Genomic DNA, 25,123 nt, shown 5'->3' on the forward strand with positions numbered 1-25,123 from the left:
TGCGAGGTGTACAGCCTTGCAGCACTTATAGCAAATCCCTTGTTGCTTTAAGAATCCTTTTCTTTCTTCAATTGGTTTCTCTCTAAGCCCACGACATTTTGGTAGAGGGTGGGGCTTATTGTGCAGTGGGCATTGTTTGGCTGGATCCTCTGTTATAGTCGACTTGTATGATCCAGAGCTTTTAACAAACATAGGTGACGCACTGTAGGGGCTCGGTGATGATTCAGCCGAAACTCTTGTCTTAAGCACAGCAACAGCTCTTTGGCCATCATGTCTGTTCATTTGTCTTTGATAGGAAGGAGTTTCATTACTCAGGGCTGTGAGTGTGAAGCCAGGGTCATTTCGCATTTTGGCTTGTTGACACACAAAGTCCACAAAGAAGCTGAATGGTGGATAAGGGACATCGTACTCTTCTTTGTACTTGAACCCTAATGTTAACCATCTCTCCTGCAGGTAGAATGGCAGTTTCTGTATCACAGGATTAACACCGCGAGGTGTGTCGAGGTAACTTAGGCCGACTAAGTCTCCATCTTCTTTAGCAGCTTGAATCTCCATCAATAGATCTCCAAGTTCTCTTAGTTTTTTCACCTCTTTACTTTGTATTTTGGGAAAACTTTCCAGTCTTCTGAACAATGAGCTTTCAACGACCTCTGGTGCCCCGTAATACTCATTTAGCCGGTCCCACACTGCTTTAAGACCACGTTCAGGATGATTCACGTGCACAGTTCTTATCCGCTTGGCGTGCTCAGATGATTCTTTTCCCAACCACTTCACAAGAAGATCGAGCTCCTCACTTGTCGAGAGGTTGAGTCCTTTAATCACATTTATGAAGGATGCTCTCCAGGCTCTATAACATTCAGGGTGGTCGTTAAACTGCGTGAGTCCTGTAGACACAAGTTCTCGACGAGCGATGAATCTAACGAGGTCAGAAACACCTTGATTTTCATCAATCTGGGGTTGCCGTGTCTCATTTTGGTTGTGGGTGGCACTGTGTGGTGTGTGACAAAACATCCTATTTGGGGCAAACCCACTATAATCATATATTGGCTGCTGCTCAGTGTAACGAGGACTTGGTTCCATTTTGGGGATTGAGTCTCTGATAAACTTTGCCTGGAACATGAGAGGTTCTTTAATATCCTTTCGATTGACTGAGTTTTGTGTTGGAATATAATCCTGTTGAGGAGGTAAGTTGTTTCCTGCAGTGAATATTCCGGGCTGAGAGGCGATAGGAGGTGATGTGTTTGTACACTGAGTCATTACATATTCCCTTGTGCGTGTTGTTGGGTCATCATCAGCTGGAACATTCAATTGGCTCTGAGTATCACGTTCACCATCTTGAATTATTGCTGCCTCCAAAATCTCTGCTTTTGCTGTTGCAGCTGCCGCCTTTTTTTCAATACGCAGCTTATCCAGCGACGCTTCCAAGCGTATTTTCTGTAATTGTGATGTAGCTTCTACTTCAGCTCTTTGTAGTTTCAATTGGCTTTCTTTTTCTGCAAAGGCTGCTTCAGCTTTGGCTGCTTCGGCTTCTGCTCGTGCTTGTGCAGCAGCTACTCTGCTGGCTGATGAGCATTTAGAATGCCGAGATGAGTATGAAGCATTTGAACGTGTCCTCAATGAGCTCTCTGATGATGATTTCCCTGACATTGTGTCGTTAGGTGAAATACTTCCTTACTTGTTCAACTGTGTTGGGCTTGCTTCTGTAGAATAGCTGTCCTGCAGCTCTGCTCAGTCTTCCAGACGTTGTAGGTCCACAGAAGGGCTGTCGTTTTACTGTACTGTCCCCTGCCTCTAACGCCTTGCTAGAGTCGACAGTCAGAATAAACTCCTCTCCAAAAGACGACGTGACAAGAGAGTTGAAACTTGTACGCTCTTTATTGAGGTCATATGGAGTCGGGTAAAACTGAAAGTAAAATACAATGCCCTCATGAGCACTTGACAACAGCAGCAATGAACACACTGTATTACATGACAGGATATTAGCTGTGAGCATAGCCTTATGCTAAACATACTTCACAGTATAATTCAAACAATAACATAAATGTCTAATGTTCAGCAACACTGTCTGACAACAATAATAACACTTGCCAAGCGAATACGCACCGACAATGCCGTTAAAGACCCACTTTATCATGAGCAGAACAAAATGCAGCAGCTCTGACCATGCCTTGATTCAGCTGAGGGCTCTCACTGATGACATCATCAAAGAACGACACATCCTCAGGCAGCTCTCACAGTCGCCAGTAGGTGGCAGCAACGGACTTCTTTTCAACAAGTTTTCCCACATTTAACCATTCAACTGTCTTAAAATACACAGTGATAACAGAACAGGGACCTGAGATCAAACTTTCTTTTTTTTGACTCTGTGATGCATCAAACCAGCTCTCATTGATGATATTTTTATTTTTTATTTTTTATTTTAAATAACGTATAGATACTTCTAATCTGTTCCTCACGACCCGCGGTCGCCTTGCTCTTTCTCCGTACACCAAAAAATGTAACCGAGCTACACGAAGCTCTCCCGATTGTGAGTTCATGGAAATAATGTTCCTTTGGAGGTACAAGGTTTTAACTCCACTGCAACAAAAATGTAATTTGAAAACGTTGTCCCGACGTTGTACTTAATCATGTTTCCAGTTTCCTCGCATGCCGATGAAATAATACACACGGCCGGCTCACACAAGGACACACACACACACACACACACACACACACACACACACACACTCCCTCTCTCACTGTCAACCCTCTCTTATTCTTTGTGTCACTTAATCTGATTGATGCTTTTGTTCTGCTCCAGGGTTTGCCCGGTCCTCAGGGTGCCATCGGATTGCCGGGAGAGAAGGTAGGCACCGGCGTGGCTCTCACTTCATTTCAGAATTAAAGCCGTGACCTTGTGACTTCTGTCATCGTGTAATCCCCCACCCTCCCCACAGGGGGGGTGAGGTTGTTTGAGTGGGACAGTACAAACCGGCCACTTCTGGCTGCTGTTTCGGACGAGACGAGGCTCGACGGGAAATCGATGCACGAGACACACACACACACACACACACACACACACACACACAGGTTTAAGAGACACTGGGGACGAGGCTGCGCTGATTCAAAGAAAATAAAAATGTGGACTCACATGAATATGTTTGCTAAAGAAGTGAGAGGCGTTGATCTCCTCCATCGTCTCTGTGGCCCCAGTCGTGTTCACACTCTTCTCTGTCCCGTCTTGCTGCAGGGTCCTCGAGGGACGCAAGGCATGCAGGGACTACCCGGCATCGACGGCCCGACTGTAAGTAAACGCACAAAGACGACGTGGACGCACACAATAGAGCAAACGTACTAGGGATATCACTTCTGATACGATACCGATATTGCAGCCTTGAGCATTGGCCGATACCGATATTGATCCGATACCATATCAGCACGAATCATACATACTTTATTGACTTATTTTGTAGTGTGGAATGTTAGAATAAGCTTGATCAAGTAATATTACTTAAACAGAGAACACTAGTCAGAAATGGTAGGTATGAGAAAAACTGTGTTGAAAACCTTCAACATAAGAATATTGGATTTTTTTCCATGTTAATTTCATACAGTCTATGATTCATTTTATCAGGAGGAAAGTGCTCATGGGGGTGTTTTCAGTACAGTACAGTATACACCAAGACTTCAGCACTTTGTCACGTGTGCGTTCAAGAAGCTTATAGCAATTACTGTCTTACACAAGCATGACAATACACATCTGTAATCTGGATCACATCCAGATGAAAGACGAGTGTCTGATCCTGCACACACACGTACCAAATTTCATTAAAATCCAATGTTTTTTCTGACAAATACACTGTATATGTTTTACCCATTATAACAGATAGGGATGTCTTCAAAATGTGATAATTTTTTGTGACTTCATCAGTCGGCTGATCGCCTGCCCGTCACAAAAATATCAGATTGATCCGTTAAAAACTCTAGACAGGAAGTTGCTAAAAGTCGTGATAAATCCACGCTGATGGAAACACGACCTTAAATCAGTCTACATACGTTAACACTACATTCTAATTAATTCTCATTTATTTACAGAAGCTGCTTCGTGGACAAATTTTTTCCTTAATGGTGTAAATCAACAGTTTTATCACAGTAATTCTTTCAATTTCTGTTACTTTTACATGTAAAACAAGTGATTCCTGCTTATTACCTGTGAACATGCTCTGTGATAGCAAACTGAATATCTTTTAATTTTTTTAAAACCAGTTTGAGCGTTACAGATTACATTAAAACACCAAAGAATGAAAGAAGAAACACTTTCACGACGTGTTGCAGGGAAACAAAAATGAAAAATGTGCCAGTATCACACAATTTGCCTCTGATATGATTAAATTGAAACTCAATGATATTATTTGTCCACTTTACATTATGTCAACTGACAAAAGCAACTTAAATGTGAGGAATCAAGGGTTTCATCTGAAATACTAGAGGTCAACATGCCAGATTATAATAAAGATGCTAATCTCCATGTACGTACAGTCATCCGACACCCTTCCTGTTGTCTGCCACGAGCAGCGACTGTTGGGAGCTCCTCATTGTTTGGGTTCACTCATTTATTTCACTTACAGAATGATACCAGATCTATATCTTATTCAGCCGCGCTAAGTGGCTTTTGATTGATGTTTTTCTTCTGCTTCAGGGTCACCCAGGAAGAGAAGGCCCCACGGGAGAGAAAGGAATCCAAGTGGGTAACTCGAATGCCTCTGACTCTTCTGTGTCAAAGCAAGAAATTCGATTAAAATAGCAACAGTATAGTGTCTTGGTTGTTGTTTTTTTGTAACTCTGCAGTCACTCACACCAGGTCACAAAAAACTCTCCTCATAATGACCATCATTGTCTCACTACATCGCCATCGTTTTTTATTTCTTTTTTTAGAGTCCACAGCACGTACTCATGCGTCTTCTAATCGTGTTTTTATGACGCTAAATAAAAGCAAAGGGGAAAGAGATCAACACACCTTAAATCTCCCATTTAAAGGATTTTCTTTTATCACCAGTGATGATTCGAGCACAACAGTCTCTTCCTGTGTCTGTGAAAAGTGGATGTACTGTGGGCTTAGAATATATATTGAACAGCCACCAGGGGGCGACTGTAACATCAGGTCTCCGTCACAAGTTGGTTCCAAATAGACAATGACACACTGCACATATGAGTGGATATGAGCGTGTGATGGATGGCTGGGGTCGTCCACTAGGTCCAAATAGGTCCTTAGTTTTATTTTTATTATTAGCGGTCAAATCGGCATCTTAAGTACAACAGTTATCCATTCTAAATTCACCTTAAAGTGTCATTTTTTTACAACAATTGAATGACCTCATCAATGTGGGAGTGGAAGAAAATGTTTGGCTTATGCAAATATGTTCATTATGGTGACGTTAGTTTAGAAAGAAAGCAACTAACTTCTGTCCTTTTTGTTTCATTAAGCCTTTTATTTATAATCATAATCACACAATCTGTACATAGACTGAAATCACTATGTTACAAAATGAGTCACAGTAACTCTTGTTTGTTTTGGTGCATCATCTTGTGTGTGTGTGTGTTCGTGTGTTGAAGAATCCTGCTGTTTTCTCATTTTCTCATGCAGGGTTTACCAGGTGCTCAGGGGCCTGTCGGGTACCCGGGGACCCGCGGAGTCAAGGTAAGCCATAAACACATCACGATCCCAGGTGTAATGTTCACTCAGACATTTATTCCCCTCACTCGTGTTTTTGTTCTGCCGCTTTTGTCTACCTGTGATGGACAAGCTGCTGTGTATGATTGACAGGTGAAACCAAAACACGGTCCTCTGCGGGGGGGGGGGGGGCGTGTGCTAACAACAGCGTGAAGAACATTTGTCGGTCAGACGGCGTAGCGCTGTGTGCACAGGAGCGGGGCAGTCCGTTCTTTGACTGAGAGTGCTTTTGAAAACTGAGGAGTGAAAAGCTGTGAAATGGTTTTGATTTCTGCGTCGTGTTTTGGTTTTCGTCACATACTTTGCCTCAGCATCCTTCGGGGGGCGGGGCGGAGGGCGGGGGTCTGACCTTGTTGTTAGTCGGACATAAATATGAGGTCAATAACTGCTCGATAGCAGAGCAATGTTGGGTCAAGAGAAAATCAATACACACTTATAAATCATTTTAGTGTTGTCGGGAATGTCAGGAATCACAGGAAATGGGTTAAAGCTTCACCCCGTTGGTTTGCCGGATTAAAGTTTTTTTTTTTTTTATTTCACAGGGAGCCGACGGAGTGAGGGGTCTGAAGGGGAGCAAAGGAGAGAAGGCGAGTGCAGAGTGAAGCCGTGGATCCTGGTAACAGGTGCTGAAATGCAAGTTTACACTCAAATAACGAGATATCACCTCTCCTCAGGGAGAAGACGGTTTCCCCGGGTCCAAAGGTGACATGGGCCTCCTGGGAGACAGAGTAAGAGCAATCGCCTCGGTATAAATCTGCTTTAGTTAGAGCAGGAATAAAAACCAATGCCTCTCTCCTGCTCTCATTGTTGACGTTAGGGTGATAATGGAGTAACGGGCGCTCGTGGAGAGGATGGACCAGAGGGGCTGAAGGGCCAAGCAGGACTCCTGGGAGATTTAGGAGCTCCAGGCATAGCTGGAGAGAAGGTAAATGTCACGTTACATTTACATTAAAGGACGAGGTAAGAGCTAGAGTGGGGAAATCTTTTCCACGCCTGCATTATCCTGCTCTAACCATTAGAAATGTCCTCACCTCGGGTTTCACTTGTGATTATTAGGCCGCGTCCACACAAACACATTTTCATTTGCTCATGGTGTTTTCAAACAAGAATGATCTGCGTCGACACCTACAATGTTTTTTTTTTTTGTATTATTTGATTATTCACTGAACTTAACATGAATTATTCTCTAGATATGACTATTGTCCACACTAACCCCTGTGTTTTCAACCTAGAAAATGTCTGTTTTTGTTTGAAAACCGACTGCATTTTAGTGACAGTGACACAGTTTCCTACATTTATTTCCTAATTATCGCTTTGAGTAGTTGTGCTCAGCCTCTTAACAGAAAACAAAGGACTTCCACTACTTTCTGAAACTATGCTAACGACGAAAACTCGGTCAGATCGCAGTTTTCAAGTTTGGTGAGTTTCTGTTTAAGGCAAGCGGGAGAAAAAGGTGACGATGGAAAAGAAACATCAGAGCATATACAAAGAGGAGCCTTCGCACCGGTCGCTGCTCTCGCTGCTCGGGTAGTGTGGATGAGGATCGGCGCTGAAATGCTCATGTGGATCCATGACAGTGTGAATTTAGCCTAAAACAGAGCCATCAGCATTTTTGAACATCTCAGTTTTTGGTGCTGGGAAACTCTTGACGTAGTGTCGACCTCGGGCGCATCACGAGCAGAGTTGATGCATTTTAAAGTGAAAACTGACTCGTGTGGATGTGGAACAAACTGTCTTATGAAATGAAAATCACTCAACGTATAGATTGGGAGGCAACCGCATTAATTACATCTTAACACGACTCACTCCTGAAGCAGCAAAGCCACTGAACCAGAGTGCCCGTTTAAGCATTTAATCTCTCTGTCATCACTGTATGCATTCATTTGGAGATACCCTGCTGAACCTCCACATGCACAGTCAGCACTATGTCATTAAAAAAAATGAAATGTTTTTCATGCTTTAATATTTCCCCCGGTTGGATTCTTCCTCCTCTCTAATTTTGCTGCTCTCTCTGCAGGGGAAACTCGGCGTGCCAGGATTACCAGGATACCCAGGAAGACAAGGTCCTAAGGTGATTTCGCAGTGATGAGCTGTTATGATGAGTCAGCGCGTCCCGTGGTTCTTTTTCACCAGCAGGACGCGTGTGTCTTTAAACCGTAAAGCCGTTTCCCGTCTGATTAAAAAATAAAAAAAAGATGACAAATGGTCTTATATCAGGACGAAGGGGCTATTTTATTAATAGTTCATTTTGTGACATCAATTCATTACGTGTTGATGAATGGCGCGCTTAAAAGCTGTGTTGGGCCGCTGGATTAGATTTGCTTTAATTTGATACAGTAGTTAATTATACGGTAATGAGACTTTGGGGCTGATGAACCTCCACGTGTTTCTGCAGGGTTCAGTGGGCTTCACTGGATTGGCGGGAGCCGCCGGAGAAAAGGGACGAAGGGTGAGGACGAAAACGGACAGTTTTTTGTATCAATCCATTTTCTATACAGACGTCACTGTAACTGTTTATCGCTATAACGCAGGGTCCAGCCGGTCAGCCAGGAACCGGGGGTCAAAGAGGTTCAAACGTAAGTACAGCTGCAGAGAAAGTTGTGAAAGTGTCAGACCTTGAAATTCAGGGGTTTTGGTTTTCCTCAAATTTCAAATTTGGCACAAAAGTTCACTTTGACTCAAAAAAATCCACATGACGTGAAGGTAGAAACCTGTTAGGGCATTTGGGAATGCTGAAGTTTCAGGTTTCATGTTCAGGACCATCCCTGCATTCATTTAAAGTTTTTTCCACTACTTTTTGGAAACTTTTTGAAATATTCCATTCATTTTTCAGCCATTTTTTTTCTTTTTTATTTGAACTGTGAGAAGTTAGCGGTCAAAAAAATCAAATCATTCCAGGAACAGGAAAACAATAGTTTGGATTGCTGACTCGGCATTTCACATATCGTATTTTGAGTTTGCTGAATATAAACAACAGGGAATCCTGTCATTTTTTTTATTCCGTGAATTATTTTTACATTTTTTTTGTTGCTTTGTGGGGACATTAAAGTTATATTTTCAGGGTGTTTTTATTATGTTGTTTGTTTTACTATAGGGATCCAGAGGAGGAAGAGGAGCAAGGGGACCGACTGGAAAGCCTGGAGATAAGGTGTGCTGAGACACTGATACACACACACACACACACACACACAAACCTGGATTTCTCATTGAATATTAACCACTGCAGCAGCACTTCTCAGTGACAGGCCATCTGGTTCAGTCAGTGAGAGGCTTCAGTTTGCACTCCCATCATCAAAGGCCGTCTTGGGAAAGCTCAAATTGTGTTGTTGGGGCAGAAAAAGGGTTTATATTTTCACATTGTGACCATGTTTTGTTTGTTTTTTTTACCTAACAGGGTTCTGCTGGGCAAGACGGTCCTTCAGGAGCCTCTGGAGAACAGGTACCCTGTTGTTTACAGCGCACCAATATAAAACATCCTTATTTTGTGCGCTCAGTGTGAGTGAGGCGCCAGAAAATACAACTTGCCGTTTGTTTGTGTGTGTGTGTGTGACAGAGATTTGACAATCTGTGTTATTGTTTACCAGGGTCCTCAAGGACCACAGGGAAGACACGGCGAACCAGGACCTCGAGGACCTAATGTGAGTCAGCAAACCAATCTGTTTATACCGTATATGTTGTAATGGTACAGTGTGTAAATGTAGGTGAAGTTTGCACTTATTTTAAATGAATTTAACTTGTTATTGGGGCATCAGCTTATAATCTATAATCTTTTCTTTCATGCCATTTAATGGAAATTCAATTTAGTTTTTTACGCATGGAAGTACATGATTAATAATTGCCAGTAAAGGGAACTTGAACGTCTTGAACCGTGTGATTTAACGGTCCAGTGTGTAGGAATAAGTGACATCTGACGGTGAACTGCGGTGGCTTCCTGTACCATTTCCTCCCATTTCTTCTTCACTTTAGGAATTGAGTTTACGTGGGTGGAGCCATTCTTAGTTTGACTGTTAAGCTTCTGCTTCTAAACACGGATTACACTTTAGCCGTTACCTAAAGTACCTGGAAAAGGCTTCTTTCTAACTATTCATTATCTTATTACACCGGAACCATTCATTTCACACATTTTCATCCTCTTTCTCCCTCACAGGGTCCACCTGGAAAGGATGGATTGCCAGGTCATCCAGGCCAGAGAGGGGAACCAGTGAGTCACCGTTACTTACAGCTCCATGTTTGACTCTTTAGGCGCACATCATCCACGGCATTAAGCTTAATTCGACATGCTGTGTTAACATAAGCGGCCGCGTTCAGAATTTATGACTTCAGCATTGAATCGCTGCCGTTCCAGACAGAGTGCAAGCGTAAAGGCCGATACTAAATCTGGAGAAGCACCCCCTCCTGTCTGCACTCCTCTGATATTACCTGCAAATGCCCTTGATTCACCTCTCCACTCATCCCCCCCCCACCCCCCCCGTCTTCTTTCTTCAGGGATTCCAAGGCAAGAACGGGCCCCCCGGCCCCCCAGGAGTGGTCGGACCTCAGGTAAGCAGTTCAGCCCCCGGTAGATTCCTTTGAATGTAAAGCAAACAGTGTGTTTGTTTGTTTTTTTAAAAATCAAGACAAACTGTGAGATTTGTTGTTCTCCTCAGGGCAAATCCGGCGAGACCGGGCCGACTGGAGACAGAGGCCACCCAGGTTCACCAGGACCACCTGGTGAGCACGGTTTACCGGGATCTGCTGGGAAGGAGGGCGCCAAGGTGAGAATTGTTTTTCATAATGTCAGGATTATAATCACTTCTCAGCATCACCTTATTACTGTTATACCCAGATAGAGCCCAAGGACTCTTCCAGCACTGTCTGGATATCTCATCTCCTGGGTCTCATCCTCTCCTCTAATTTGCTAATAAATAACACAGGAAACCTTGCGGTGTTGAGTGTATTATGGCTCATAAAAGATAAATGTTCCTTTTTGGTGTGACTTGCTGGTTTATGTGATTAATGGTTGCTTAAAGGGCCTGCTGTCTGCTGGCTTCTTGCCTTATTTCTAATCACAGCGTGTGTGTGTGTGTGTGTTTGGTTTCCAGGGAGACCCAGGTCCACCAGGAGCCCTTGGGAAAAGTGGCCCCGCTGGGCACCAAGGCTTCAGAGGGAGCAGAGGGACACCTGGTGCCCTGGTAACACAAGATGCCACACATATTTCACATCATTCTCACCTCGCCATCTGTGTCACATTTTCTAATCAGGTCTTATGTTGAATTTAAAGTGTGTAGATTTTACAGGAGCTCCATCATCAGACAGATATTTATGTGCAGATTTATTTTTTTTATATTAATTGTGGTGTTTTTTGCTTTAAATCTGCTTTAATCTGTTAAAATGACAGGTACACATATATATGAAATTAACCACCTGACGGTTACCCTGACCAAAGAAATATAATTGTGATTACAGGTGTTTTTTTTTGCGATACATCTATATTGATTATGCTTTGAATCTGCTCTTAAAATGACTCTAACCGATACATGAAGAAACCTTTAATACTAGCTAAAGAAATTAGTCTAATTGCTAATTCCTAGTATTAATGCGATATCTGATATTTTTGCGATAATTTTGCAGTTTTGAATCTGCTTTAATCTCCTCAAATGACCTTTAATACTACCTGATCGTGTCCCTAATTAAAGTACTGTAAATGAGGTTCCAGGTGTTGTTGTAACTTCTGGTATTTTCCGCAATATTTGTGGAACAATATGCACTGATTATACTTTGAATCTGCTGTAAATATAATAAAATAATAATATAATATATAATATATATATTAATAATACTACCTTGAATCACATAAAAATGGTTGTAGTACATTACCTCAGTGAGTGTCACCTTATTTTAATGATTATGTCTGAAAACTGTCAAGAAGGTGAAAAGTCAGTGGACGTGGATGAACCCTGTCACTGCTTGTGTCATCTGCAGGGACCTGCAGGCCTGAAGGGAGGAGAGGGTCTACCTGGCATCGCAGGAATTATTGTAAGTCTGTTTTTATGAAAACTGCCTCCCGCACCAACCCCTGCACTTCTGTGTGATATAGAAAAGTCTAGTTCCTGCGGAGCGGGGAGGCTGTTTCCATGGTGAACGGCCATCGCGATCACTACATTAAATCAAGGAGTGACTCATGTGACACGCTCGCCCTCAATTCTTCTCCTCCGCTGTCTGCTCTTGTTTCCCAGGGTGCCACTGGAGAGAGGGGCCCCGCTGGGCCGGCCGGCGCCATCGGGCAGCCGGGGCGGCCGGGCGGCATCGGTCCTGCTGGGCCGACGGGAGAGAAAGGCGAGCCAGTAAGATTTGGAACATTGCTAACTTTAATATCCCGGGCATCCGTGCACCGCTCACACGTACTGTACCATCACCTCCCACCATCCAGTGATAAACAACATGTGCTCTCACTTCAGATGATTTCATTATGAGACAGGGAGCAGAGGAGAGGTTAAAAAAAATGAATGAATAAGAGGAGGGAGTGGGTGAAGATGTGATGCAAGCCTGCTGTCTTTGTGGCTTTCCTTCCTGGTGCGATACAGTAACATGTCGCGCAGCTGCATGTGATTTTGGCGTTTTGTAAAACGTGTGAGTGGTGATTCCCCTCATTTGTTCCCCAGGGAGAAAAAGGGCCATCTGGGCCAGCTGGTCGTGATGGGGATGCTGGACCTTTAGGACTGCCGGGACCTGCAGGGCCTTCTGGGCCTCCAGGAGAGGATGGAGACAAGGTAGATGAACCACTACGTAGCATGTGACTGTCAACTGTGTCCTGATGGTTTTTGACTCCCTTTCTGGATTTGTCTCCACAGGGAGAAATAGGAGGACCAGGACAGAAGGGCAGCAAAGGAGACAAAGGAGAAGGCGTGAGTCCCTACGTCATTGTTTTGGCTCAACTTAATGATCTCGTTCAGTTCCTGGCATTAAAGGCCCTCCTGAGTGACCCGAGCCCAAGTGGAGTGTAACTAGATTTCGAATCTGTCGTCAAATGAGATCACACAAGGCTGATTTAGGTTTATTGGCTCCACGCGACTAGATCTAGATCTCGTTCACGCGTCGAGATGGATATTGCGCTTGTAAAGTGAGATGGCTGCACTTGGGTTAAGTTTTGGCCACTGACAAGCGGAAATAAGATTAAAAAAATACTTCTCCATGAAACTACAGTTGTCAGAGGATGTCCTCTTTACCTTGAGGCTCAAAACCACCTCAGAATGTGGTTCCTGTGATTGAACTGGAGGACTTGGGAGCTGATTGGATCAGCCAGGACTGATGTTAATACCAGGTGGAAACTCACTGTTTATAATCATGTTTTTCCTACAATGACCTGCCCTTTTGTGTTTCCAGGGACCTCCAGGACCTGTTGGACTTCTGGGACCTGTGGGCCAGCCAGGACTGCCAGTATGTCATAGAAACATATCATCGTATGACGAGATGGTTCAGTTTGTGCTGTGCTGACCTGTGTGTGTGTGTGTGTCAGGGTGCAGACGGCGAGCCCGGCCCTCGTGGGGAGCAAGGAAGGATCGGGCCCAAAGGTGATGAAGGACAGAGAGGCTTCAAGGGGGCGTCTGGACCGTCTGGACTTCAGGTAAGAAAATGCATGTTGTTTGTCTCTTGATTTCACATTTAATCATTACTGACGGTGCTTACTCACCACATCTGTATATGCAGGGGATGCCAGGACCGCCGGGGGAGAAAGGAGAGAGCGGACACGTTGGCTCGATGGTGAGAACTGTTCAGCAATCTCAGCACATACGACACTCGACACGAATGCGCCGCTGTGGCGCGGTGACAGCTCCCAAGTCTGTTTTCGGCCAACATTTTCCTGACATCCTGCGTTTTTGCTCTGTGATTATTATGACAGTCGTGTCTCGGTCTCGTCTGATATTGGATATTGACTTATTTTTTTCTTAAATAGGTTTCTCAGCTTCATTCACTTTTTGTTGGCATTCCTGCCCCAGTTTTAAAAGCAGCTTCTTCCGTGACCTTGAACCAAATGCATGTTAGATTAGATTAAAAAATAAATTCTTAAATGGAAAGATTTTGAAGGGGGGGGCGGGGTAAAAAGGTACACCTATATTATGAGAACTACCGAGGCAGTATTTTCGGACATTTCAGATATGGATGTCAGTGAAACCCAAATAACACGTTTGGAGAAGAGAAGACAACGCACGGGATCATTCTGACAGACATAATCGCACGATTTGTTTGTTCTTGTTGCAGCGCGGCCATTACGGTGCTGGTGAGTCGCAGTGACTCACCGCCTGTCGACAGTGACGGCAGCAGCATCGAGAGTCAGATTGATGAGGTTAGGCGATGGCCCGTTATTGATGGATCCATTATGAAAACAATGAAAAAAAAAAATCAATTCAACAAACACACACACACAATAAACAGTCATTAAACAGTGTCCTCTCAAGAAACTCAAGCACGTGCCTCCCTCGCCAAATTCTTTATAATGACTATAACCTCTTCTTCCTTGACCCTGCTCGTATGTATGCAGTGTATCTCTGCAATTACAAGCTCTTTGTGAATTATCCTGCTATCAAAATAAAGGATTTTTTTTTCCTCGCCTAAAAAAAATATTGCATCTTAAAGTACATATTACCTTTAAATATGCAGTAGGAGCTGAAATCTGCGAGTGGGCAAAAAGAAGTATAAAAGATGTCTTCTTTTATTACTTAATTACTACGTAACAAACAAACATCTTGATTTAAAGTAACTTAAGTCTTTTTTTTGGCTCAATTACCAATGAATATTTTTGTGATTTATTAATTAAATTAATTTATTTTGATTACAGCAAAGACGTTACATTTGGTCAATGGGGCCCACCTGTAATAACTGTGTGGACCACCGGTGGGCCACGGCCCACATTTTGGGAAGCACAGGTTTTAGATTATAACACAGCGAGGGTCAAAGAAGTTTTAATTTAACCTGAATCCCCTATTAAAGAATTAGCATATGTCTCACTAATAACATATAATCATGTAATTCCATAATTAGTGTGTAGGTAATGCATAATTTCATTAGAACAGATCTCATACTGTCGTCATATTAGAGACACAGTTATTATATCTGAAGACGAGTACTATTAATTCCTTGAATATATTATCATGGGATCCAAAGACTGCAATTAAAAGTGACGAGGAGGACGAATGATGTTGTCGAGGTTCATTCGAGAAACTGCTGTAATCACGTTATCGTGCAGGTTCAAAGTATCAGCAGCCCATGAACTGGAGCTGGTACACAGACAACCCAGCACAGCTCATTAACTTTTAATTAGTGCCACCTATTCAGTCGGTCTGCTTCAGCTGTGCTGATTCTGCTGCTTTGTGTCAAACTCACGAGCCAAACTTTATTTTTCTCCCTCTGCCGATAATCATTAATGTTTACTGCCCTCAAACTGCAGGCAGCGGCGCTGAGTGAGGTCACTTTAATCCGGACCCTGGTTTAGTATCGGTATGGTTCATGCCACAGTTGTACAGAGACGGTCACAGATCCTGAGAGCACAGGACCAGACTCATTTAGACAGAAGATATTAAGCCAGTCTGCTCCCTGCAGATCAGCGGATCTCAAACTTTTTATACCGAGCAAGTAACAACACTATCACCAACATCCTCCTCCTAACATATACTTCACATTATATAGTGAAATTAGATTAAGATGGGGCGAGAGATAAGGTGACTCTAATTATTGTTATTTAATTTTGTTATTTGACTCATTTTCTACGCACCCTATAGTCAAAAGTCCTCAGCTCCGTTCCCATCACATACCCTGGTCTGTACAGTGGTACCACCAGAGGAAGCTCAAGTACCATGCAACCACAGTTTGAGAACCATGGCTTTAAACTCTGTCTGATTTATATTTTGATATTTTTTTAAATGGATAGATAGATAGATAGATAGATGGATGTACAGATAGATAGATAGATGTACAGATAGATGGATGGATGGATGTACGGATGGATGGATGGATAGATAGATAGATGTACAGATAGATAAATGGATGTACAGATGGATGATGTATAGATGGATGGATGTACAGATAGATAGAAAGATAGATAGATAGATGTACAGATAGATGTACAGATAGATAGATAGATGTACAGATAGATAGATGGATGTACAGATAGATAGATAGATAGATAGATAGATAGATAGATAGATAGATAGATGGATGGATGGATGGATGGATGGATGGATAGATAGATAGATAGATAGATAGATAGATAGATAGATAGATAGATAGATAGATAGATAGATAGATAGATAGATAGATAGATAGATAGATAGATAGATAGATAGATAGATAGATAGATAGATAGATGGATGGATGGATGTACGGATGTACGGATAGATAGATAGATAGATGGATGTACAGATAGATGGATGTACAGATAGATAGACAGATAGATAGATGGATATACAGATAGATAGATAGATGTATGGATAGATAGATAGATAGATGTACAGATGGATAGATGATGGATGGATGGATAGATGGATGTACGGATGGATGGATAGATAGATAGATAGATAGATAGATAGATAGATGGATGGATGGATGGATGGATAGATAGATAGATAGATAGATAGATAGATAGATAGATAGATAGATAGATAGATAGATAGATAGATAGATAGATATATAGATATATAGATGTACAGATGGATGGATGGATGGATGTACAGATAGATAGAGAGATGTACAGATGGATAGATGGATGGATGGATGGATGTACAGATAGATAGACAGATAGATAGATGGATGGATGTACAGATGGATAGATGGATGTACAGATAGATAGATAGAAAGAACTCTGAACTTTTTCGGTGCTGCCCCCTCATGGCCCTTCAAGAAAATACACTTTCACACACTCCCACATTGGCTCCAAATATCAGGAACACAAGGCAATGTCCGTTTGCCCTGATAACAAACGGCCCTCGGCTACAACATCAAGTGCCACACAAATTAAATTATCTTTGTAATGTGTGGCAGATCTTTGGAGGCTAAGTATCAGTAACACAAAAAGACCCGAGACACACGATACCCGAGAATGAAGTGGAGGAAAAGAAAAGAGAAGAGAAAGAAGACAGTGACAGAAAGGAGGCAGCGGAGCGGTGGTGTGGAAGGAAGAGGCGGGGCACTGATTGTGAGCAGGAAGACGGTGTGACAGCTGCTAATCAGATTAGCCTCAGCCATGGCTGTCTAATGAGCATCCTCCTTTGTGACAGTCATCTCGCCGCGCTGTCAACCATGAACACGCGCTCAACAAGATTCTCTACAGCTCCTCTTCTCCTCCGCCGCCAGATTAGAGGAGGGAAGGCATCAAAATGGAACCAAAACAAAGGTGGAAAGAGTGAAAGAGGGAGAGAGAGGAGGGGATTCTGAGGACTCGGTGGGGAAGTTTCATACATTTGTGGGCGTCTCGGATCAGAAAATCCTCTCTCCTTCTCTCCCTCTCTCCCTCTCTCTCTCTCTCTGGGCAGATTGTCTGTCTTTTCTGTTTCTCGGTGTTGTTACAGTGCGAGGCCTCCTCCAAAGACTCCAGAGTGATTCAGGGCACAGCTCAACATCTACTCAACTGGAATTCAAGCCGAGCGCAGTTAGGATTAATTGCTCAGTGCTCTCTTGAGCTGCGCTGAAGAGTCAAATCACATGGCGTCACCGTGGTCGAGAGAAAATGGTCTTGTACATCACAGGCGAGAGGTTTCTTATTAATAAGTTGGGGGAAAAAGAGCAAGAGCAAGAGACGGAGTGGGAGGGAGGGAAAACGAGGAGGAATCTGTCGTGTCGAGGGTAATGACCTGTCTGGACGTCTTCATCATGTCCCTGCGATAATGATCATACATACTGGGGCCACTGCATAAGCAATTCACCGTGCACTGCCTCCCAACTCTCGTTTAATTTAGGAAGCACCAACTGACCCTTTAGCTCACATTCACTCTGCTTCGCTGTGTGTGTTTTATCGAGGCGGTGGTTTTTATGTGATGCTGAGATGCTAATGAAAACATTTTCATTTCTTTCTCCACAGGGTCCCCCGGGACTGCATGGTCCACGAGGCCCTCAAGGGCCCATTGGTGCAGAGGTAAACTACAGTACACCTTTTTTTTTTGTTTCTCTCAAACTTGTTATTAACACAAATCAAGGTCATTGCAAAGTAGGGTATCCCCCCCGGCCCCAAGAATGGCTAATTATATTAATTATATTAGTCCACAGTGACAACGATTTTCTGAGAAACTCCCCACATTGCAACTTTGTGCCTTGAGAATATTAATGTCGTGATTTAGCGTTGTGCCGGTCAAATTCTCTCTGATTTGGAACAGAAACATGGTGTGAAACCAGCTAATGATGCCCCATGCCACTAGATTGTGACGTAAAGCTTCATAATTTTAGTGCCTCACACACCGTCTGAACCATGAAGTGTATTTATGCTTCAGAGAATCACATGAGAGGCAAAAACTGGATTTAATAAAAGACCCTGGGTTTAATTTGGAGCAGCTAAAACACTGCTGTATGGTTTATTCATTTGTATGTTAACAAAAAGCTAGTTTGTCAGTTGAATAATCCAAAAAAAATGTGTTTAATGCACAAAAAGCAGGTGTTATTGTCTTTAAAGGCATGGTTTCCCAGTTTCCCTGGGTCCCCACATTCCCTTGAAACACCCCTGGCCACTGATGCCCCACAGCTGAAGGCTTGTGCGGTTTCTGTGTCACATTTGCCTGCGGGATTTTCTGCAATAATCAAAAAGACAATTTGATGTGGAAATATTTTGGCTATGTGCGTACATTCCTTTAGTAAAACACACTGAATTTGCTTCAGCTATGTCTCACATCTGCATAACTCTGGAGTTTCCAAAGTTTCCAAAAAGGGAACTGTTAATTGCATTAATTTATATTGTATCTGCTGGCTCTTGTGTCAGCCACCCTCAAAGGATCGTTCGGTCGTTCTTTCCTCCTGGCCCAGAATATAATGCTCTTTTTTGACAGAAGTATATAGTCTTAAGGCCTGTACATACTCTGCAAGAACAGAGAAATGTGTTCTTTCTTCTCATTGATTATTAATCGATTACTAAAACTATTTTGTTAATCGATTCATTTCAGTTTTCGGATTTTTCAGCTTCTAAAATGTGAATATTGTCTAATTTCTTTGCTCCATATAACAAAGAAATCATTCAAACTGAAAAAAACATTTATTTTCTTTCTGACATTTTATGGACCAAACGGTTGCTCGATTTATCGAGAATATATCCAACAGATTAATCGGTTAGGAAAATAAGCCCTACCTGTGTCCGACAACTTTTGTGCCATTGGTCAGAAATTTGAAGAGGGCGTGGTTAATGCAGGGAAAGCGGAAACTTTTGAAGTTACAAACCCATCTCTCAGTTCTTGCGGAGCATGTACAGGCCTTTACAGTATAACAAATATGAGCAGAAAAATAATTAAGAATTAGTAGAAGTATTGATAATTACTGCACACACTGGCAGAGACTGGCACCCAAAATCATGACCAAACAGGATTACATTTAAGGAACTTTTAATTAACCCTTTAACACAGAGCGTATCGAAAAACGACAAGTTCACGCAAGCACATTTTGCGTTACCATAATTACGCGACCGTTTCGGAAACATTCCAACAGTTGCTGAAAGCTGAGAAGTTGCATGTCAAAGCCAACGTGTGGTTATTGCAGTAATTTCACTCACGCGGTTGCAGGAAGCCGGCAAATCAGTGCCTCCAGAGAGGGAAAAATTGGGAAAAATGTACATAATTTCAATTTTTTTGGCCTTTTTTTGGACATGGGACAAAAACGACAAAATCTGGTGTTCATACAACTACAGTGTTTTTTGAATAAAACTTTTAGTTTTTCTTCATTTTAAATTGTTAAAACAGTAACAGCAGTTATTTTTACATGCAGTAAATTGCAGTAAATAACTGCTAGATATTAAAAGTTATTCTGGAAGAATAGGCAACAGCACTTACTCACAGGGCATTTTCTGGCTTTATTGATTTATTTATTTATGGTTAAAATAAGCAAAAAAGGGAGGCTTAGGTGCTACATGAAATTACAAATCTGTGAATCTGAAAAACAAAGAAAACCAAACAGTGGCACAGTAAAAGTTCTGTGTCCGTGTGGATAAGACATTAAGTGAAATGGCATGAAAACAAAAACCGGTGGAAAATAAACTGTCGCAGTAATAATAATAAGTGAGATTACAAAGTGCTGCTATTCTCATTCCAGCGTAACATACTGTACGCATTAAAGATAACGGCTGCATCCTAAATATTCATGATGTCCCAGGTTTTATAACATAACATTTAAATGTCATGGCCGCACTAATGTACTGAATGATGAGGAAATACACCATAAACATGCCGTTTAGTGTAGAGTGAGTAAAAGAATTTCCTCACTCCCATCAACCACCTCTCTCATTTATTCATCTTCATTACGCAGCAGTAAATACTCCTTTCTGACCTGCACAGAAACATTACATCCCGTGGAAACATTTAAATGAGGCACGCGGGCTGCAATAATACGAGTTAAATTAGTTGTAACAATAACGGCACCAGCACGGTCCATTTCATGTGCTAATCAGCATAATCAGAATGACCAAATATTATAATGATCTCACTCACAATGAATAAATGTGCATAATTTTTCACAACGTCTGTCTCCCACAATTCAGCCTCATGTCCTCACATTCGTTACGCGCTTATTCTTCAGTCTAGGTTTGCAGTTTGTTTGTTTTTAAATGTGCTATTAAGACTGAAGTCGTGTATATCGGCTTTTTTTTTCTTTTTGTATTTTAATAACGACTCGTGTGCAAAACTTGGAATCTTGGGCTCGGAAAGAAGAAGGCAAGACAAGACAATTCCTGAAGTTCAGAGCGAATCTATATCACATCTATCCGTGCACACAATTCTACAAATCCCATGTCTTTGTTTGAACGCTCTCCACCACAGACTCTCCTCTCACCACGTTTGAAACTTGAATTATTAAACAGTATTAGGATATAATCCCAGAGAGAGAGAGAGACAGAGAGTTATATTTGCTGCACCATGAATCATTAAGATGTATTAGACTATCATCCCTGAGATGCAGTTATATTTACCTCTGGTAATGGCCGCCTCTCCACAGCCTCTCACACCGGTCAATTATTCAGCAGTGTTGCAGAGAGCCACGTGAGTCAGAAGCGGCAGTGCTTCATCATACAGTGGTGCAGAGATGGTGGGATCCATTAATGGACTGATAAAAGAGAAGAAAAGAGTGAAAACGGGGCGGGCTGGCGTGTGAGAGGGAAGGAGCTGACAGCTGGGGCTCGGCAGACGTGCGCGACTGTGCTCGGCGCTCGGGTTTCTGCATTCGACTAAAAAAAAAACAACTCTATTATGGGTTTGTCAATATACTGACATACATGTCTGCATACTAACAGGCGTGTGTGTGTACTCGGTGGACACACGTGCACAGAGGAGAAACTGATGGAAGAGGTGCATGTCATCCCTCTCATCCATTAAAATGTATTGCCAGTAAAAAGAAAAAAATCCATTTGTGGCTGTAAAGTGAATATGAGCGGTTAGTTCACCAACGTAATGAGTAGTTGGCACAAAAGTTTGGGGTCACCACAGGATGATAAGAAGCTGCAATTCCACGGCCTAAACAAAGAGAAGTGATGGAAAAGCTTTTAACACTTAGAACACAGAGCATTTCGGCTGCTATTTTCCATTACTATGTTAAAAGGTACAGTATATACAGAGGCTATAAGAATGTGCAATACCGAGTGTCTTATATCCTTTTATTTCAGCACCACCTACGAATTCTGATGAAAAAAAAACTACTGAAAATGTTTAAAATCTGATTGAATTTGTGAAATTTTGGAAATACGTCACAGTTCAAAGTTCACTTTGTCTAATTTTGTGACTTCTGCACAATTTTTGCTACTTTATATCATTACTAAAAATGCAATCGTAACTTTGACTCAACAACACATAAGAAGACGAAAAAAAAAAACCCAGGATGTCCATATAAGGAGTTGTGTATTATTCACCACCGGTGCTCCTGCAGCACAGATCCGTGCCGCGTGACTACGAAGGGTTAATTAATCTGATTCCATTGCACTCATTTGCATTAACAACTTATCCAAACGTTTTTTTTTCCACCTCTTTCAATGTTAAAAAACATGAATAGGCAATATTTCAAGAAAGATTTGAATAGAATTTGTGAAAATGTAAAAGAAAACGCATCAAGATCAGCAGCGGGTGGTTCCACGGAGGAAGAGTAAGACGAGTAAGAAGCCACATCTTTGAGGATGTGAAAAAAAAGACAGCTTACAGCTTCAGCTGGTGTGACTTGATTTCCAAATCTCATCCTTTATTCACCACTTCCATTGCACTCGCTCGCCCCAACCATGGCCCTCAAGGGTAAAAGCTTTTGTGTGATATTTCAATACAACTTTTTATTTTAAAGAAATTTTAAATTGGTAAAAGAGATTATAGAGAGATTATAGAGATGTATTTTTGTAGTTCCAGGGGATAAAGAAAACACACGTTGATGATTTCAATAAAAAAAGTGCCAATTGGATGTTTTCAACTATTGTTGTGAATTGAGGAAAGTTGTGGTTTCCTCATCATTCCACACAAACCTCCTCACATCCAATAGTTGCCCATTGGAGCAAAAATGCGAAAGCAGGAGTCGTTTTTTCCAGTCATGTGATTTAATTTAAACGTCTTTTATTTTTGACGAGTCGTTTGTGCCTCCCTCAGGCGCTGGAACACGACTATTGTGTGACTCACAGACCAAACACTGATATTCCCTTTGCAGGACTGCTGAAACACCCAGACAAAGGAACAAAATAAAGAGCACTTGAGTTTTCAAGAATCAAATGAATATTTCAACTCCCTCTTGTTTCATGAGATTTTGATTTAAGCTGTTCTCTCTCTCTGTCTCTGTCTCTCTCTCTCTGTCTCTGTCTCTCCTCCTGCCCCAGGGTGCAGCCGGGCCGCCTGGTGGAGTGGGTCAGCCTGGACTTGTCGGAGAGAAGGTCAGCATTATCATTAACAGTTTGTGCGTGCGCGTGTGCATGTGCTGTGTTTCGCTAATGTCAGCTCTCCACCACAGGGTGAGGACGGCGAGGCTGGTAACCCTGGAGGAGCGGGAGTAACCGGACCTCCTGTGAGTCACAGAACCTTCATCCGTCTTTCCAAGCCTGCTCAACATCATCCATTCTTTGCTTTATAAATGTTTGTGAACTCCGCTCCTGTCGTGCCAGGGTACTAAAGGTGACGTGGGGGAGAAGGGAGACTCTGGTCCCCCTGGTGCGGGCGGGCCTCCGGGAACCAGAGGAGTACCAGGCGAGGACGGGTCCAAAGGCAATCTCGTGAGTCCTGTCCCTCTGGTTTATTGACATTTTCTCGCTCTGATTGTCAGATGAATTTGTTAATGTCACACATACTGTACGGTGTTTTTTTGCCCATAGGGTCCTATTGGATTCCCAGGAGACCCAGGACCCTCTGGAGAGCCTGGCATCAATGTGAGTATTGTTGTAATGTTTATTTTATGAGTAATTACTATTCATTTATGTTGCATAACGTTTGCCTCGTGACATTTCTTTATTCAGGGGATAGATGGTGGTCCAGGACCTAAGGGAGACAGCGGAGAGCTTGGCAAAGCAGTAAGCAGTGTTTTTGTTTTGCTATCTTCTGAAAGTTTGAATTGAAAGTATTTTTGTTTTAACTTCAAACCTCTTACTTTCTTTTTTTATTCGTAGGGACCCCCAGGAGCCTCTGGAGAGCCAGGTCCTTCAGGACCTCCTGGACGAAGGGTGAGCGTAGTGAATTATGAGCCCCATTTCTACCAAGTGGTGCAGTTTCATTCACTTTGGTATAATATTGTGTAATTGTTTGAAATTGTGAAGGATACCAAATAACTTTTCTGTTGCGGTAGCTAAAAGGTTGGAGATTAACAAACGTCTGTTAGGCTTTAAGGCCACTTATGTTTCCTTTTTAAGAAGCAATGACGGCGCACACCAGTGTTTACTGTGTCACATTTGTGTTATGTTTGTTTGAATTTATTGGCGGACAACAGTGTGTCATACTGCTATGATGTGACACGATTCATGTCATTCAATTACTTGGAAGCATATTGCATGCATATTTAACTTTAAAGAAATACAACACAGCAGTTTGTCTGTGTTTACACGGTTTCAATATGTTTGGCTCCTCTGGAATCTACTGGAATTTATCTTGCTAATTCAGAGAAACAAAGCCTTTTTTAGTTAAGGCATTTTGTAGGAGTGCATTGTACTGCTTGGTGGGAATGGGAAAATGCAGCACCTGTGTATGAGAATGTCCATTATCATCACAGCAACACTCTTTGCCTACCCTCAGGGTCATGTGGGTGCTGCGGGAACAGAAGGGAAGCAAGGCATGAAGGGAGCCAAGGTAGGAATGAGGACTCACAATCTGTGGTTACATTTATGAATTTTAAACAAAATATTTCGATCAGATTTTTCCTAATCATTATCACCCTCTCTCTCTTTGTCTACAGGGGACAATGGGAAGCCAAGGTCCTCCAGGTAAAACAGGCCCAGTGGGACCCCAAGGACAGCCAGGAAGAGATGGTCCAGAAGGGCTACGAGGCATCCCAGGACCAGCGGTTAGTGCACACTGCGAACCCTCAACATGATCACAGTACAATAAAAACAAACGTCATCAATTCCTGCCTTTATTTTCAGGGTGAACAAGGGTTAAATGGGCCACCAGGACAATCTGGACCACCAGGACCAATGGTAAGCCTCATACCTGGAGTTCATCTCATGATGATAAATCTGTATTTCATAAACAGCATTATTGTGACTATCTTACTAAGACATCTGGGTTGGCTAACAGGGGCCACCAGGGCTTCTTGGACTGAAAGGAGACTCTGGAGTGAAGGGAGATAAAGTGAGTGTTTAGCTTTTAGCCCAGAGGAAAATTCTACTGCGCCATACTTTAAACCTTGGAAACAATGCTGATGAATCACATCTGTGTCTGCAGGGTCATGGTGGTTTGATTGGTCTAATTGGCCCCCCAGGAGAACACGGAGAGAAGGGAGACAGAGGCCTGCCAGGGATGGAGGGCAGACATGGGCCTAAAGGAGATGTGGTACTTACACTGTAGTAGCAACATGACGCATCTCATGCATTCAATTACAAATAAATTAGTTCTCCAATAAGGTTTGCTTGTTTTCATGTGTAGGGTGTGACAGGAATCGCAGGTCCCACTGGTCCACCAGGACCACCTGGACTGTCAGTAAGTGACACAACCTTCTATGATTAATATTAATACTTATTGGTGTCAGATACCCAGGATTGTATTGATATCAATTTTGAGAATCATAACCTTTCAGACTCCGAGCATCGTATAG

At 42.4% G+C, this 25,123-nt stretch overlaps 1 protein-coding gene across 1 annotated transcript in view; it reads left to right on the top strand.

Moving 5' to 3' along the window:
• The window catches only part of col5a3a (collagen, type V, alpha 3a), an 81,117-nt gene that overhangs the window by 45,665 nt on the left and 10,329 nt on the right, over positions 1 to 25,123 (top strand). The window contains exons 24-60 of the mRNA XM_058653136.1: positions 2,801 to 2,845; positions 3,230 to 3,283; positions 4,679 to 4,723; positions 5,624 to 5,677; positions 6,253 to 6,297; positions 6,385 to 6,438; positions 6,528 to 6,635; positions 7,728 to 7,781; positions 8,106 to 8,159; positions 8,242 to 8,286; positions 8,805 to 8,858; positions 9,105 to 9,149; positions 9,295 to 9,348; positions 9,858 to 9,911; positions 10,196 to 10,249; positions 10,357 to 10,464; positions 10,792 to 10,881; positions 11,672 to 11,725; positions 11,926 to 12,033; positions 12,352 to 12,459; positions 12,541 to 12,594; positions 13,073 to 13,126; positions 13,206 to 13,313; positions 13,397 to 13,450; positions 17,760 to 17,813; positions 22,707 to 22,760; positions 22,838 to 22,891; positions 22,989 to 23,096; positions 23,196 to 23,249; positions 23,337 to 23,390; positions 23,487 to 23,540; positions 24,106 to 24,159; positions 24,266 to 24,373; positions 24,453 to 24,506; positions 24,607 to 24,660; positions 24,754 to 24,861; positions 24,955 to 25,008. Of these exons, the coding sequence (XP_058509119.1) occupies positions 2,801 to 2,845; positions 3,230 to 3,283; positions 4,679 to 4,723; positions 5,624 to 5,677; positions 6,253 to 6,297; positions 6,385 to 6,438; positions 6,528 to 6,635; positions 7,728 to 7,781; positions 8,106 to 8,159; positions 8,242 to 8,286; positions 8,805 to 8,858; positions 9,105 to 9,149; positions 9,295 to 9,348; positions 9,858 to 9,911; positions 10,196 to 10,249; positions 10,357 to 10,464; positions 10,792 to 10,881; positions 11,672 to 11,725; positions 11,926 to 12,033; positions 12,352 to 12,459; positions 12,541 to 12,594; positions 13,073 to 13,126; positions 13,206 to 13,313; positions 13,397 to 13,450; positions 17,760 to 17,813; positions 22,707 to 22,760; positions 22,838 to 22,891; positions 22,989 to 23,096; positions 23,196 to 23,249; positions 23,337 to 23,390; positions 23,487 to 23,540; positions 24,106 to 24,159; positions 24,266 to 24,373; positions 24,453 to 24,506; positions 24,607 to 24,660; positions 24,754 to 24,861; positions 24,955 to 25,008 (2,421 nt within the window). The remainder of the gene's footprint in view (positions 1 to 2,800; positions 2,846 to 3,229; positions 3,284 to 4,678; positions 4,724 to 5,623; positions 5,678 to 6,252; positions 6,298 to 6,384; positions 6,439 to 6,527; positions 6,636 to 7,727; positions 7,782 to 8,105; positions 8,160 to 8,241; positions 8,287 to 8,804; positions 8,859 to 9,104; positions 9,150 to 9,294; positions 9,349 to 9,857; positions 9,912 to 10,195; positions 10,250 to 10,356; positions 10,465 to 10,791; positions 10,882 to 11,671; positions 11,726 to 11,925; positions 12,034 to 12,351; positions 12,460 to 12,540; positions 12,595 to 13,072; positions 13,127 to 13,205; positions 13,314 to 13,396; positions 13,451 to 17,759; positions 17,814 to 22,706; positions 22,761 to 22,837; positions 22,892 to 22,988; positions 23,097 to 23,195; positions 23,250 to 23,336; positions 23,391 to 23,486; positions 23,541 to 24,105; positions 24,160 to 24,265; positions 24,374 to 24,452; positions 24,507 to 24,606; positions 24,661 to 24,753; positions 24,862 to 24,954; positions 25,009 to 25,123) is intronic.

This window comes from Solea solea, chromosome 16, assembly GCF_958295425.1.
Source record: "Solea solea chromosome 16, fSolSol10.1, whole genome shotgun sequence".
Lineage (NCBI taxonomy): Eukaryota > Metazoa > Chordata > Actinopteri > Pleuronectiformes > Soleidae > Solea > Solea solea.